General features: G+C 38.5%; 1 protein-coding gene across 2 annotated transcripts in view; it reads right to left on the minus strand.

The window, feature by feature from the left end:
* The window catches only part of fibcd1b (fibrinogen C domain containing 1b), a 111,612-nt gene that overhangs the window by 56,989 nt on the left and 39,487 nt on the right, over positions 1-15,136 (minus strand). For both annotated transcript variants that reach the window (XM_062434677.1, XM_062434676.1), the window contains one exon: positions 5,603-5,762. In XM_062434677.1, the coding sequence (XP_062290661.1) occupies positions 5,603-5,762 (160 nt within the window). The remainder of the gene's footprint in view (positions 1-5,602; positions 5,763-15,136) is intronic.

Below are 15,136 nucleotides of genomic sequence, written 5' to 3' on the forward strand. Positions count from 1 at the left end.
ACATGATCAAGCTAATGTTGAATTTGTATAGCTATTGTTCAATGTTGGCTAGGTTACCAAAAAATGACACATACCCAGAGACAGGGAGCGTGTAAGCTACAGCAGAACAGAACAGTAGCACCCTTGTCTGTGACTGTGAAACTGGTCTTACACAAGGGATACAACATCTATTCCCTAGGAAGCGGGAGAGGAACTCTGTGATGAGGACAATTTCATAGATTATGCATGCCAGCCTTCACCAGGTCAAACCCCTGAATTTAAAAGAGCCAAGAGAGTTCTTGAAAAGGCCATACAAGATTTTTTACAGTCCATACATGATATGAAATGTTTGGTCTCCCCGAAGCTCTTCCGTTTCTCCGTGTGAGCTTCGACTAATAAGCTCCAACTTTCATCATCATCATCACACGTAAATGGTAGCATTTCCCAGTTCTTCTTTTCATTACAGGAAACTGAAGCTGTCTAGGTTCCATGGGACATTAAAAAGTGACTATCATCATTATTTAAGAATTTGCTCCTCTGTAGCAAAGGCTTTCAAAGTTTTTTCAGTTTAATGATCCCTTACAGAGGCAAAAATGTTTTTCAAGCACCACCCTCATAATGTTACTGACACTCCAGGTGCGTTGGTGTCATATCTCTTTAGCTTGGCTTTTGTTAAGTGTATTCTGGCACTAAAAAATTGCTTAGTGCCAGAATTACTTATAGCTACATCATGTAACCTAACTCTCTGATTGACAAGATGTGTCATGGTTACAATCACTTCTATTGCATAGTCATAAAGTTGGGGGATTCACAATGTACACATTAAAAAGGAGAATGGTCAAAATTAAAGCAGCAGAAGTTATCCTGACTCTTATTAGGTATTCAGACTGAAAAAAGCCCTGTATTAAAACAAGGAAAGAGGCTGTATTGATGTGGCCATGTTGTTCCAGGTACCATTAAAATGCAATCCGACCAATTTAAGAAATTGTTCAATTAGTCTGAAACTCAACACAGCAAACAATCAACCAACAAGTCCGTTTCTCAAACGTCTTGGAACTGTCTGGTTTCTATGGAAGACATAAATCTTCAAAAACAGGTTCCAAACATAATACTTTCCTTTTATGAAAAGACTGAACACTTGTGCACTGTATTTGAAAGTAAACATGGCTCACAAAGGACTAAATAGTGCATTTGCTGGATTTTTCAGTCACAGAGTATTTGGAGTGTTTATGGCAGCTGGAAAGTGTACAGTATGTGGACTTGACTCTAAATAAAATACAGTGATTGTGTTCATCATAATAAAGAAAGATGTCACTCTTTGTGACAGTGTGCCACACTGATGTGTTTTAATCGATTTTGGACAACAATGGAAGTCTTTGGCACAGAGGAATAAGCTCTATCAGGCTTTGGCTACAAAGACAATACTTGATAGTCGGATTCATTCATCGTTGTTTTTTGTCTTTTCATGGGATTAGTTGACAATAAGAAAAATCTTGAATATCACCAGACTTATCCCTTTAAAACATACATTTAGCTTCTTGGATGAGTGTGTGTGGTTAGCGTGTGTATGGCAACAAAATCATCAGTCACATAAACCTTCAATGTGAGTCACACTGACATCACAGGCACTGACTGCCAATAGGGGCTCATTTACATGCTTCACCTAACACTGCTCATTTAGTAGCAAGCAATGTAATTGTTTCCAACCATGAATACATGTCTTAAAATGTAAACTCGATTTTTGATTTGACTTTGACTTATGATTTAGTTTTACAATGTAATACTAATAAAATAGAATAATTAATGTGGTAGCAATGCTACTACTTCTACTACTAAGACTACAACTAATACTACTACGAATAATACTAATAACAATAACAATAATAATAATATTAATAATTAGAAATTTACCGAATACTGAGTCAATACTGGCAGTAGCAGAAAATGTAGTTCAGCATGTGAATAATTTTAGCAGTAGAGCCACTGTGCAACAGTAGAGCAAAGTTGAATGTAGTCCATGAACTGAAACTTAGGACTCCTATGGTGGTTTTATCCAACTCAGAAACCCTGCTGTAGTCAGAGCTGAGATAGGCTTCACTGCTGTCAGGTTTGGATTCGTATAACTTTGAAAATCTAATATGTTCTTATGGGAATCCAATGCAAAGAGTACCGAGATGAATACTTCAAATATTCACAGGCACAGTGGGACACAGAGGCAGTCAAGGGTATTCATGGTTGCGCTCCCCACTTAAACACGTATGCACAAAGCTGTGCAGACAGACAGATTAAAAAAAAGTGAAAATGTACTGTTGTGTATGTGTGCATACAATTTTAGCCTAGTGTGACCAGTTGATACAAGAGATAACCAGCACCAAGAACCCTGAACTCATGTCAGTGTTGAGATAGAATTACATGCATACATACAGAACGTGTAAATTACATCCTAATTATTCATATACATTGCAATGTAATGGACACCTACACTATACTTTTGTATACTTTGATTTCACATACAATGCAAAAGACATTATGTAACTGGCCTTAAAGTCAAACTCAATCCCACTCTTAAGAGAAGGCTGTGATGGTATCCGAACACCACAATGATAACAGCTAAAAGCAATTAACCCCCACAAAGATAATGACAAGGATATATTGCTTTTTTTAGCACAATGCATCCCACTACGTAACATAAACATACAAGAGCATTTACAAAAGATTCATTTGCTGTATATAATTTGTAATCAGCAATGATATTTTTCGTAGTTTTTCTGTTCTCGGGTCCAGTGTAGATGTTTTTGATAAAAAATGTCAAGGCTGTGTTTTGCAAAAGCACTGACTTGCTGCTGGCTCCTTTGTTGTATGCTTTTTCCTGGCTGTAGCTCTGAGGAGCAAAAGAAATGGAAATATGTATCGTAGTGCATTTAAAGACGAAAACAGATTTTTTTTTTTATTTTAAATGAATGCATTACCATACCATATGGAGACAGGGACCATATGTAAAAGTGCTTTCAAAGAAATGTGCTTCAGACCTTGGAAGTGCTGCCTGTGGTGCTGAACCCTGATGCGGGTCTGTAAATTAGTCTGGATGTTGTAAAGCTTTATTCCTAACATTAATATAGCTTTAATATACCTATGCTTTAAATAGATGAATGTGAAATGCTCAGTGTATATTTACATCAAACATATCAGCATTTCAAGTAGTGATAATAAAACCAAGCAACAGAAGAATTATTGTTATATACAGTAAGTCTTAGCAGTATTATCATTGCAAAATATGCAAAAATAATCAGTTTCTTTCAGATTCATTTTCATTTTCTAACTCCTGGCTCTCTATATAAAAAAGATCTAAAAAGTTGAGTCACAAAGGAGAGATTGTCAACCATGATAAACACTAGTTATTTTTGCTTTAAGATTAAGCTTGTATTGCCTCCTTACTTGTCTATAGAGCCCAGGACAGTATAATAGCATGTCAGGTCAGGTATTTCAGTTGATGATACTGTTTTAAGAGTGTTAGAAAAATATTATATATATGATATATGAATCCGATATTCCCCTGATATAAATAGAGAGATAGGGAAATCTCAGGGAGTGCCCACTTTAAATGGCAGTCATTGTAAACAAGGTTGTATTTATTCAACCGTATTTCCTCATATTGCTTTCATAAATGACAGTCAATTCAAGCCTCCAGCATGAGATGCATCCCACAGTCCAGTGTGCTGTTTCTGAATCTGTGTTGTACGATGGCTAATGTAAAGGTCTGCATATTTCAGTAACCACATACTCGCAAAGAGACGCTTTTTTAAAATCTCAATAATTTATGAGGATTTTCATTTTGTTTTAAATTTTTAGAGTTCCCAAATAAAGTTCCCTCGAATGGAAAAACACGTAGGAAAAATATCAATAATGAACTATAAAACCCTGACAGACAACTGACTGAATAGGACACCTGTTTCTAGGAGGCTCCATATGAAATAATGAAGACAGGAGCAGTCTATACTACATAACAGGGTTGATGTTATCATCTATACAACCTGGAACTGGATGCTGACTTAAGTATGACATATAAGTTTGAGAGTTTGAAAATACATAGAGCTCCTACCTAAGTATCTCTTATTACGGAAACTTTTCCCTGATAAACATCTTCTAATACAATGCAAAACAATAACCCTGGAATAAATATTTCCTTCTGAAACATGGTATTAGTTCTCTCTTTGCCAGAAAAATGTTTCTTCACATCTCATTGCATCATAGAGTGAGGTACTGTCTTGTAATTGTGTTTTCCCACATACACTGTGCAAACAGAGGGGGGAATGCTATGCAGCTTATAAATCGACTAATGATTTCTTTAGCAATGGGGAACAATATTCTCTCTGTTTTTGCGGCTGTTGCCGTTAATACAGAGCCAGGAGACAAACAAATTAAAATAAAGCTTGAAGAAATGATTCCACAATTGGGCTATAACATCCACTTTGAAATAACAATTGTGCAAAGATCCCGGGAATAATTTTTCTTTTGACTGATTTATAATTTATTGCCACCGAAAATTCTGGCATGTTTCAAATTGTTATTTACTGATTGCCTCAGATAAGCAGGAGAAGGCATAACACTGTGTGAAACTGATGACTGATGCAAATGTTCAGCACCATGGACAGAGCCTCTCCCAGTCTACTGTATATAGATTCTCAGTGACAAGTTTGGGTTGGTTTCAGTTTACAGGTATTGATTTTTCAGTGGACTTGAAATGCAATTGTGAATGACTTCATATAGAATATATAGAATTAGAGCATGGCTTTCAGTTTTAGATCAGGCAAGAGGTTTAAGAAACAACAGCTGATAAATACCAGGTGTGCTGGCTAATTGCACAATTGCTTTTAATAAAACACCAAATGAGTCATGTAAATAATTTCAGTTCCTTAGAGTAAAATTAAAACCAAAATCTGTACATATGCCTCTCTTGCACCTGTACTCGTAAATGTCACACTCCTTGTACATGCCTGTGCCTTCACGTCTTCATTTATAAAACATCTGCCACATTCACAAGCCGTGCCTCTCATGCTTTGTCTCATAACTCTGTTATTGTATGCTGTGTGCTGTACATGAACGGCCTTCACGCTGTGCTTCTTGGCTACCTATGCAAGACAAATCTAACAGGGGAATGCCATATACTGTGCCTGGTTTAAAGCCTTCCAACAGGGTGATGCCTAAGGTCTTTCTCTGCCTCTGAGCCACACATCCCAGTTGACATGCAAGCCATTTCTCATGTACAGTTAAAAAATTCCACATCTCTACCAAGGCCACAAGATAATGTGGATGAGATGTAGCCCAGAGAAACATACTGATATAACCAGAAGAGGTTGGGTTGAATGAATATGTGGGAAGATGGATGACAGACAGACCACACTAGAATATAAATTAAGAGAATAGTGGAGTCAGGCTAACTGAGGGAATTAACACAGTCAAAAAAATAGAAGAAAGTCAAACATATAGGTTGCCAGTGATGACTGAATTATACATTCAGAGACAGAGGGACAAATTGAATATCAGACAGACAAATCTATAAATAAAAAAAAATCTTATCTGCCAGACAGGTACATATAGTCAAGCCAAACATCATTGCTCTTACCATTGGAGCAGCCCTTGAAACGGGCTCCTCTGACTGGTGCCCTCTGCAAGTCGGCCTTGACACGCGCCTTCAGGCCCACGTTCTCCTTCTGCATGGCGTTAAGAGCATCACTCACAGAGTTCACTACCTTCACCATGTTGATTTGGCTGTCTGACAGCAGCTGAAAGACACACACAGTGGGAGAGAAGAATACACATGTACAGTTAAGCCTATTAACAATGTAATTATGTCAAACCCGTCAAGTTTTAATCCTCAAGATTTTCATCAAACTCAATTTTCACTTTCACAATTTTTACAATTTATGAATGGAATTAATCCGGCTATTCTCATTAAATTTGTTGACACTCATTAATTACCTCTCTATGTCTGTCATTTTTGCAGACATAGAGATATAGAACGGATACAGATGGTGTTTGATTCACATGAAATAATCCATAAATGTATTAGACAATATATGGAAGGAAAGAGCTTATGCAGGGGCATGTTCCCCTTTATTTTTGCATTGTATGTCATGTAAAGACTCTTATGACCCAGAGGTTGTATTGTGAACATTTTCGGTGTATTTGTGTATTATGTAGTTTAACCCCTCTCTTTGTGTACCCTGTAGATCTCTCTCTTTCTCTCTAGGGAACCTGCTCTGGTAGCTCTGTGTAATGGGCTTCAGGTGGGCCTCTCTGATTGGCTGTGAGAGCGATCGTGATTGAGTGTGTAGGTTGCTCGAGGCAGATCCAGCTTAAGACCTTGAGGTTTAAAGGCTGGCTTCCTCTAGCTCCTGTGGGTTTCTGTATTCACTTCCAACCAGCCAACCAGTCAGCCAACATGTCATAAACTACCCCTTTATAAAATACTGTAAATAGTACAAGGATCCAAAGGGATATGTAGCATTTTTGTTATTTTCTTTTCTCTTGGTTTTTCGGAGTTAGGAGTTCATAACATTTGCATTTGGGTTTATCTTTGCTTTAAGTAAGCAATTTCAGTTTGATCAATTTATTTCCCTTTTGTTTGCTATTTACTGTTAACCCACCCTGGAGCCCAAATGTCTGAGTGTGAAAAATAAGTACTCCTGGGGGCTGTAATTCCTAGTTGCTGGTGGGTTTTTGGGATTTGTAACATTAAGATAAGCAATCCAATCCAATTCGCCGCCTTTGATTTGTGTCAAAGTTACATCACAGTCACATGGAAAGACTTTAGAGTGCTAATGTATGCTCTACCATCTGACATTTTGGAGTTTAGTGCCACATCTCTTTAATGTAAGAAGAGACTAAATTCATTACATCTATTTCACAATGTCTTTGTTGGCTTAATGTTTGTCATGTGGGTTTCATTCAATATTTATAGCTTGTGGATGCAACTCTTTTCAGCAGACAACTCAGATGTCAGAGCATCCTTGAACACACCAGCAAGGGCAGTCTCATCTGCATGACCAAAAAGAAGACAATGACATTGTGACTTGTTTGGACAAGTTTGGAATATAAAGCAATGGCTGCAATAGGGAAGTCTATCCAAGTACAGTTCTGGCATATTTGGAAAATGGTGCTAATGTAAATCATACTCTGTAGTTAATGGGCTAAAACATACAGTATATAACTAGCCCTCGAGGGAGCTTTAGAAACACACAGGTGCAAAGACTACCCCATGTAGCAAACAGACCACATGGTACCCTATCCCATAATGCACCATGGTGAATGCTGTGAACCACAAAGAGCCCTGTGGGAAGGCTGGTGATGAATGTGTGTGCTAGGACAAGCAGAGAGCAGGGTAACCTCTCTGATGTGCTCTGGTCACTTCCTTACCTGCAGCCCTTTATGTGCTGTTCACTGCAGAAAGGTCGTTTTGCCCTAGTTGGCCAACACCTATGCAGAGCCAGGTGTGGGGCCCCATATGTACAGTATACACATGGCACACTTTCGTAAGTATGAGAAATATTCTTACCCTTCCTGTTACTCACATATACACACAATCTCTCTTGCTCCCTCACTTTTTCATTCTTCCCCCTCTGTTGTCTGCATACACACATGCACAGACACACACAAAGACCTGCAGTGCTCAAAGTCATATATAGGAGAGGCAGAGTCTTCTATCAAAGGTATGTCTGTGCAGCTATATTCAGGTGTTAAAACTGCATTAGACAAAAACCCCAGTGGCCTTTCCTTGGCCTCAATAACTATGTAACACACCTCTGAGGCAAAGCAAGCTGTTCCGCAATCATATTACATAGGCACCGGGGCTTTAATCCACACACACAGACACAAACAACAACAACAACAACATGTTTATGTGCTGTGCATGCCCACATGTGGGTAAAAAGAGAACCACACGCACACACACACTCACATACATACACGCAAACAATATAGAGAGTACCCACTGTGAACAGCAGCTGGGCAGGATACAACATAGAGAGCTGCTTTGTGAATGTGTTATTGTTCCAGGCAGCAGGTGTGTGTGTATGAAGGGATAAGACTTTAAAAGGCTTTAATATGACTTAATAAATGAGTTAACCTCTAAGTGTTGCACTCTTCATTGTGTGTAGATTTGATATTTTTATTTTTTCAGTGTGGTAATTTCATTAGGTGGTTTATATACTGTATATTATGTAGGGAAGAGGAGATTCTGCAGTCTTAACACTAAGCCTACACTGACACATCAATTAGGATCATGATGTAATTAGTTCTCATTAGACAGCCATAACATTGACTAACAAAGTCAGTTACACAGCAGCACTTGAGCCTTGTTTTTGTGAGTCAAGGTTGGCGCACAAATAATGCAAGGTGTTTTTTCCCCATATCTGAGGCAGACTTGTAAAAAAATTAAAATTAAAATTTCTAAATAGTTTTTTGTGTAACTGCTTTACATGTGACTGGAATATTTTGTCAGAACATACAACCGTATGTCCTTTTATTGGCCTGAATCAGATATTCCAGAAACATAGTGACATGTTCCTTGTGGAGTTAAAAATACACAAAGGTGTTAAAAAAAATAATAAAAAATTAACATGAGTAACACAATATATTCACCATGCAGATAGCGTCTGTGGTCAACTGCCCAGTCAACTAGGGCCTGGAGGAGTAACTGGGGGAAGTGAGAGCATCCCTCAACAAACTTCACTTTCTCCTTTCTTTTGAATGATGTATCCAGTGCAAGTTGAACATAATTTAGACACTCGTGCATATTTGTATAATTCCACAGCTTCACTTATAAATCAAAGTAGGCAATAGGTGTGAAAAAATAATGAGACAAACATCATATTACTTTGCTGGACCTGTGCCAATTAGTGCTTTCTGGAGAACATGTTTTATAATGATGCTTTACACTAAAGTTCTTGTTTCTGTAATAACCATTTACTTCATTTAAAAGTTACTAATGATGTTACAGTGTAGAGTGTAATTTCTTGTGTCTCATTCACAATGTCGCTCAGAGGTTTCCTGAGAAGGCAGGTCCCAGAAATAAATCCTGCCTGTTGTGATGAAAGTATATCAAGCTTTGATTCATGGATGCCGAGTTTATAAATAAATTCATGAAGATGATATGAACAGGGTACAGTCAAGCTGACGGTTAACCCCATCCTTTTTATTGTGTTGCACTTTGCCAGCCATGTAGCTCCCAGCCACCTTTCTGCCCAGATGTTTCCACGTTTCATTTTAGAGACTCCCATTCCTTTTCATCATTTGGCACTGTAATACAGACATCTGACTCCTCCTCCATCTCTTCAAGAGCTTCTGGATATCTGTTTGTTTTCACTGTGTGCTGTTTCTCTGATGCCAGTAAACTACATCTGAATGCACAGCTTGAATCTTGACTGTAAACATCAAGTTGGATTTTAACAGGACAAAAAAACCCTGCTAATTTTCCATTCACCATGAAATATGCGCATATAGGCAATAGAAATCCAGCTGTACTTACTTACCAATACCTGCCAATACATTCTTATCTTGGCTAACTGTACTATAAAGAAAGCTGCACACAAATGTTAGGTCAGCCTCACTTACTGTATTCCTCTGATTAAACAGACTCAGAATTCCTCGTCATTCAGAGGCCTCTAAAGCAAAGAAACGATGAATAAAAGATTACCCTGATGATGGACAGAACATTTACACATAAAGGGAATGTTTTCCTAGCAAATCTGACTCACATCATACAGAGAGTGAGGCTCTTTGATCAGGCTTTTGATTTGTCGATGTGTGGTTTAGTGCAGGGTTGGGGTTGGGGGGTTCAGGGTAAAGGGTCCAGCTTTGCAATGAAATAATAATAATTATTAATTATAAATAATTGGAATTGCCCTTTAATGTTTCTGCACACACAATGGCCACATGTGTCATTTGAGCATTAGTTCCAGACAGATGTATCCATATGTACTATATTCCATTGTTTTGCACACAATTGGTTGTTTTAGTATTAATGTTTGGACACATCTTGTTTTGTTTTCACTATAACATTATTTACCAAAAACACAATCAATTTTTCTAATTTATTTTACAGAGAATCATACAGCAAGCAATTTCTAAATGATAATTGCAATAGAAATTGCTCATAGGCAAATGACTGTTACTGTCATGTTGTAAAGTAAGAAGATGATATGTTTTGACTCTTTTAAATACTTCTGTGCCAGTGGATGTCTTTATACACAATATTTAAGGGTGTATAGTTCTGCAGGGTTTCTAATTGTAATAGTTTGAAATATTCAAAAATTCTTTATTCCATTGAATTGATGAGCTACATCTTAGAGGCTACACTGCAACAAAATCAGTTTGATTGCTTTGTTTTCTATTGGAGTGTCCTAACTGGCTGTTTTGAGCAAAACTTTTGTCAGATGCTCTGTTTCTATTTACCTCCTGTCACTTGTGATGAAAGCGCATCATGGGCGAGGAACAGGTGATTCATTTAGTTAAAATGAATAGTTATCTCTGTGATATATCCTCATTTCACTCCAAAAACATATATGAGGTGGCAGCTGGCTGGAGCTAGATTGGAGGGAGCTGGAAGTTTCTAGTTAAGTAGCTGTTGACTATATTGTTTGTCATTTCCAGTAAAGAAACATCTAAATATCACAATATAAAATGTGTGTTTTCTGTTTTAAAAGTACAAACAAAAGTAGAAAGTAATCGCCCACTTTTTTACTTGAGTGGTTAGGTCTCCAGTCTGATCTTGAGTGCCAAGCTGATAGGTATGATGTTTGTTGACACGATGTAACGCAAGTGCTTATTTAACAAATTCAGTGTGGACAGAGAGCGTCTGATGTTAACAGTCAGATGCTTATGCACTGTTAGGAAATGGTGTTAATTGACATATTTTATGTGACTTTTATCATTATCCACTTTAATTGAGCCTTCAAAATGATTTGTATTACATCCATGTCCAAAACACTAGCACAAGCACTGAATTGTTTTATTTATTTTTTTATTTTATTATTTAAGTCCTCAAAGGAATTTGTGTCGACCAGAATGAACATCTTGAGGCAATTCAGTTTTGTGCTATGCAGTAGCAGAGGTTTGCCCCAAGATCCTTTGCAGAGGTTGTGGGTGTCACTTGACCAAATCATTAATATTCCACAGGCACATAATTCGGTTTAAATTGTGACCTGCAGTTCAAGGAAATCAGTAAGGCATGCTCTTCCCCATAGCCTTTATGTCCTTGCAGGTTTTTTGCAGTCAGGCATTGTGCAAAACTGACTGTCTCTCAAGTCAGCTGAATATGTGAATTACATTTCATGTCAGTTGGAGTTGCAATGGGGGAACTAGCCTTGCGATTTTTCAATGCTGAAGGGTGCATGAGTGCATGCAGGTCACAAAACCTCCATGCTCACCCCAGCTAGTGGGCATTATACAGGGTTGGCTACATTGGATGTGCATAAGGCTGCCACTAGGTAAGAGCTAAGAAATACATTAAGAGCATTTATTGTGATACATTCACTGAAAAATATTTGCACCTGTTACCAAGAGACCTCAATGGAGACAGCAACCAGAGAGCCTCTGAAGAGAGCACAAAGACTTGAAGATTCACACTACAGAAATGTGAGGACATTAACTCAAAGTACTTCATGAGTTAGACAATGTGGATTTTGTAGTGAATAAATATTTGCTTGAATTTACATAAACCTGATTCAGAGCTTATGGTCCTTGTTAAAAATATAAAGACACAGTTAATGTCAACAGAGAGAAAAGTACACTATTTTTTAGACTTTGACATATAACTATGTCAGTGAGGCAAAGTAAATGTCAGTGAGTTATTGCGTTGTTAGGTGGTGACAGGCGAATAATGGTAATAATACCTGTTTTACCAGTCAAGATCAAGCAAAAGTTGATTTTCATTCAATTCAACTACTTTTTTAATATAAATGGATTTCTGACAAAATTCACTCTGGCTTACGTCAATATCATAGCACTGAGATTGCACTAAAGAATATATTTAGGGGCATGTGTACACATGCCGATTCAAATTAATTTCAGTCAGTCCTGTGCTGCATCTGTGCAGCCTTGGAAACTGTTGACCATAATTTACTCAAAAAACTGGATAATGGCTGTTTGGTACATTTATTAGTCTGTTCAGGCTGTTTCTAGAAGTCAGGGGGTTTGTTGTTGCCACTGGCGATCGTGAATCAGAACAGATCAAGCCAACATCCCCCAGGGTTCAATACTTGGGCCTCAAATTTTTAAGGGTAGCCGAAGAAGGAGAAAAGACATTGACACGCTGAGACACACTGAGAAATAGCCAGTCAAAAGTGTGAAAGCGCTGATGTTAATTAAGAAAAGATATGGAAAAAAAAGATTAACATTGTCAGTATTATATTTTTGACTTAGAGCAAACAAATATATTGTTATGGTCCGATATTTGTCTAGTCTTTCCTATCAGCATGCTTTATTGGAATGCAAATGTATGTGATTCAGTGTACCTTTTCTATTTGAGGCTGTAAGCAGTCACTGTGAAAAATGAATATGTAGCTTTTTGGAGAATCAAAAGGGATTGGTCCTAAAAACCCACTGCAATCAGATTCTCCTGCTCATCATCTCAGGGGCATGTGGAAGGGTTTCTCTCTATGTGGCAGACTGAAACCGTTCTTTGGGGGGTTGCGAGCACACAGAGCCATTACTAACACTGGCACAGTCAGCTCTGTGTCATCGTATAAATCAGAAGTCCTGGCCACAGGTGGCCAATAGATCACACAGTCACACCATGGTGTCAGGCGGTAACAGCGGATGTGCACACCACATGTCTTGCCTCCAAAGAGGAAATCAATCAGCTATATTGTCTAGGCTGCCAGCACCACCTCCACTTAGCCTCAGTGCCCACTACACTATGCCACCTACACCACATTAACAGCAATAAAGGGACTGGGTCTCTTTCTGCTTCCATTGTGCTAACAATAGTAACCATGGTTTTTAAAGCCCATGAACACCAAGCAGACCAATTCACTGAGGTTTTTGAGTGATTTCTAAACAATAAACCCTGAGCTTAAGAGTTCTGGCTTAAAGCTGCAGTTGGTAAGTCTTATAAAAGTTACTTTTTGTCATATTTGCTGAGACTGTCACTATGTAAAGACAGCATTACATGAAACTAGTAATCTGTAAAAAACAAAAAAAACAAAAAAAACAGGCTCATTTAGCCCCACCTACTGCTCCTACTGCAAATTGCCAGAATCCACCGCGACCGGACAAAAAGAACCAATCAGAGCCAGGATGGTGTCTGATGGAGTGTCTAACAGCTGTCAATCACTGCTCACGCACACAGCCCCCTCCCCCTTCCTCCTCAGCTCGGGAGAGTGGCTTCAGGAGCGTAGAGAAAGTAATGGCGCAGCAACAACCATCAGCGAGGACAAGTATGTATCATGTATTACCGATTCATACGCCATGTTGTTTACCTGGCCTCTTCAGTCGCGTGCATGTCGCGTGCCGTCGCGAGCACGTCAGCCTCCTCTGGGGGAGGGACTTTGGAGGCAGGGCAGGAGTGCAGCGGAGAGGGAGGGGGAGGGATCTGAAAATTGTACTTCTTCAAATTTGATGCTAAGTCCTCTCTCTACTCAAAGTTACCAACTGCAGCTTTAAAGAAAGGTTGGAATCGGTGGAATCGGAGTGTATGCAGTTGTCTGAGCTCTACTGCTGGCAGCTACGAGATCTATTTACTGCAAAATAAAGAGACTCAGCCTGATAGGCCAAAATTAAAAGAGCATATAGTGTGAAAATTTCCCGTGCACATTTAGGAAATGCATCATCAATAAATCAATGTAGACAGTGCGAAACTAAAGGGGGTCTAATTATGTTTTCATCCAATGTGGAGTCTGTCTTTCTCATCTAGGGAAACATTATGGTATCTTACAGAATAAATGGGTAAGTTGTTCTGTCTCTTGAATCATGATGGGTATTTCTTCCCCCCGTGACCTCATCTTCAAACACTACACTGAGTGAGTAATACTCAATGGGATGTAAGCCCTATTTGCACTTTAATCTAGCTGTTGCTGGGCTTGTACAGTGTGAAGAGAAATTAACATGGTTGAGTTGGCATCGGATTGGTAAATGATGGAGCTCTGATTTTGCAGTCAGGGAAAGGAAAGGACTAAATAACAGGAACCAACAGAAAACTCCCAAGCCTAATGAGCTGTCACACATCTTAAGGTGGTTTCACAATCAATACATATTGATAGTTGTTTCTCAATCCAGTCTTCAGGCAGCTCTGTACAGTACTTAAAGTCTTCAGCAGTGAGTCTTGATCACTGAATCGGTTTTTATTGCTCAATGATTCACAATTAAATTCAATCATAAAAAACCCCCAAAGAAACAAACAAAAAATACCTATTGCATTGTTTTTCCTCACAAAATATCTACCAAAAAAACAGACTGCAAGTTGCATGATGCATGACGAGCTACATGATTTTTTTTCTTTCTTTCTCAAGCCACAGTTGAGCATTTCAATATCTACATTAGTAACCAAGTGAGCACCACAGACTTGTTCATTAAAAAAACATTCATGGCTGTTTGCCGGGATGGTACAATAAATTGGAGAAAAGTCATGCATGCATGTGTATGCCCATCATTCCAGATGGATTTTCAAACATTTACATATTTTAACCAGTCCATTGTATTACACTAATGTATAAGGACTGAGGAGAAAGTAGTAATACATAGCTTTGGCAAATTCAATGCTTATTATTTAGCTGAATCACTAGACTTATTTTCCTTGTTGTCATGGCTCTGATTGTAATCCTGGTGTTTTATCCCTGTTTCTGTTTTTTTCCCCCTGTCTGTCTCCTTGTGTGGGTTCTTGTATATCTGTGGGCATGGCTGCTTTCTTCTCCTCCTGTCTGACACACCTTCTAATCATTTCCTCATCAATCGACAGTCAATTTACCCCAGCTCTCCTTCCAGTCTTGGACAGATCATTCTGTCACCCATTGAGGTAGTAAGATGCTCGGGTCAACTTTCCAGTGTATGTTTTTGCTCTTTAAGTAGTTTTTGCTGCTCCAACAGTGTGTCTCCCTGTGCTCCACAATTCCTCCTTGTGTGCCAGCCAGCTTGCTCCGTTCAATAGTCATCTGCTTGCCTG

This window comes from Scomber scombrus, chromosome 15, assembly GCF_963691925.1.
Source record: "Scomber scombrus chromosome 15, fScoSco1.1, whole genome shotgun sequence".
NCBI lineage: Eukaryota > Metazoa > Chordata > Actinopteri > Scombriformes > Scombridae > Scomber > Scomber scombrus.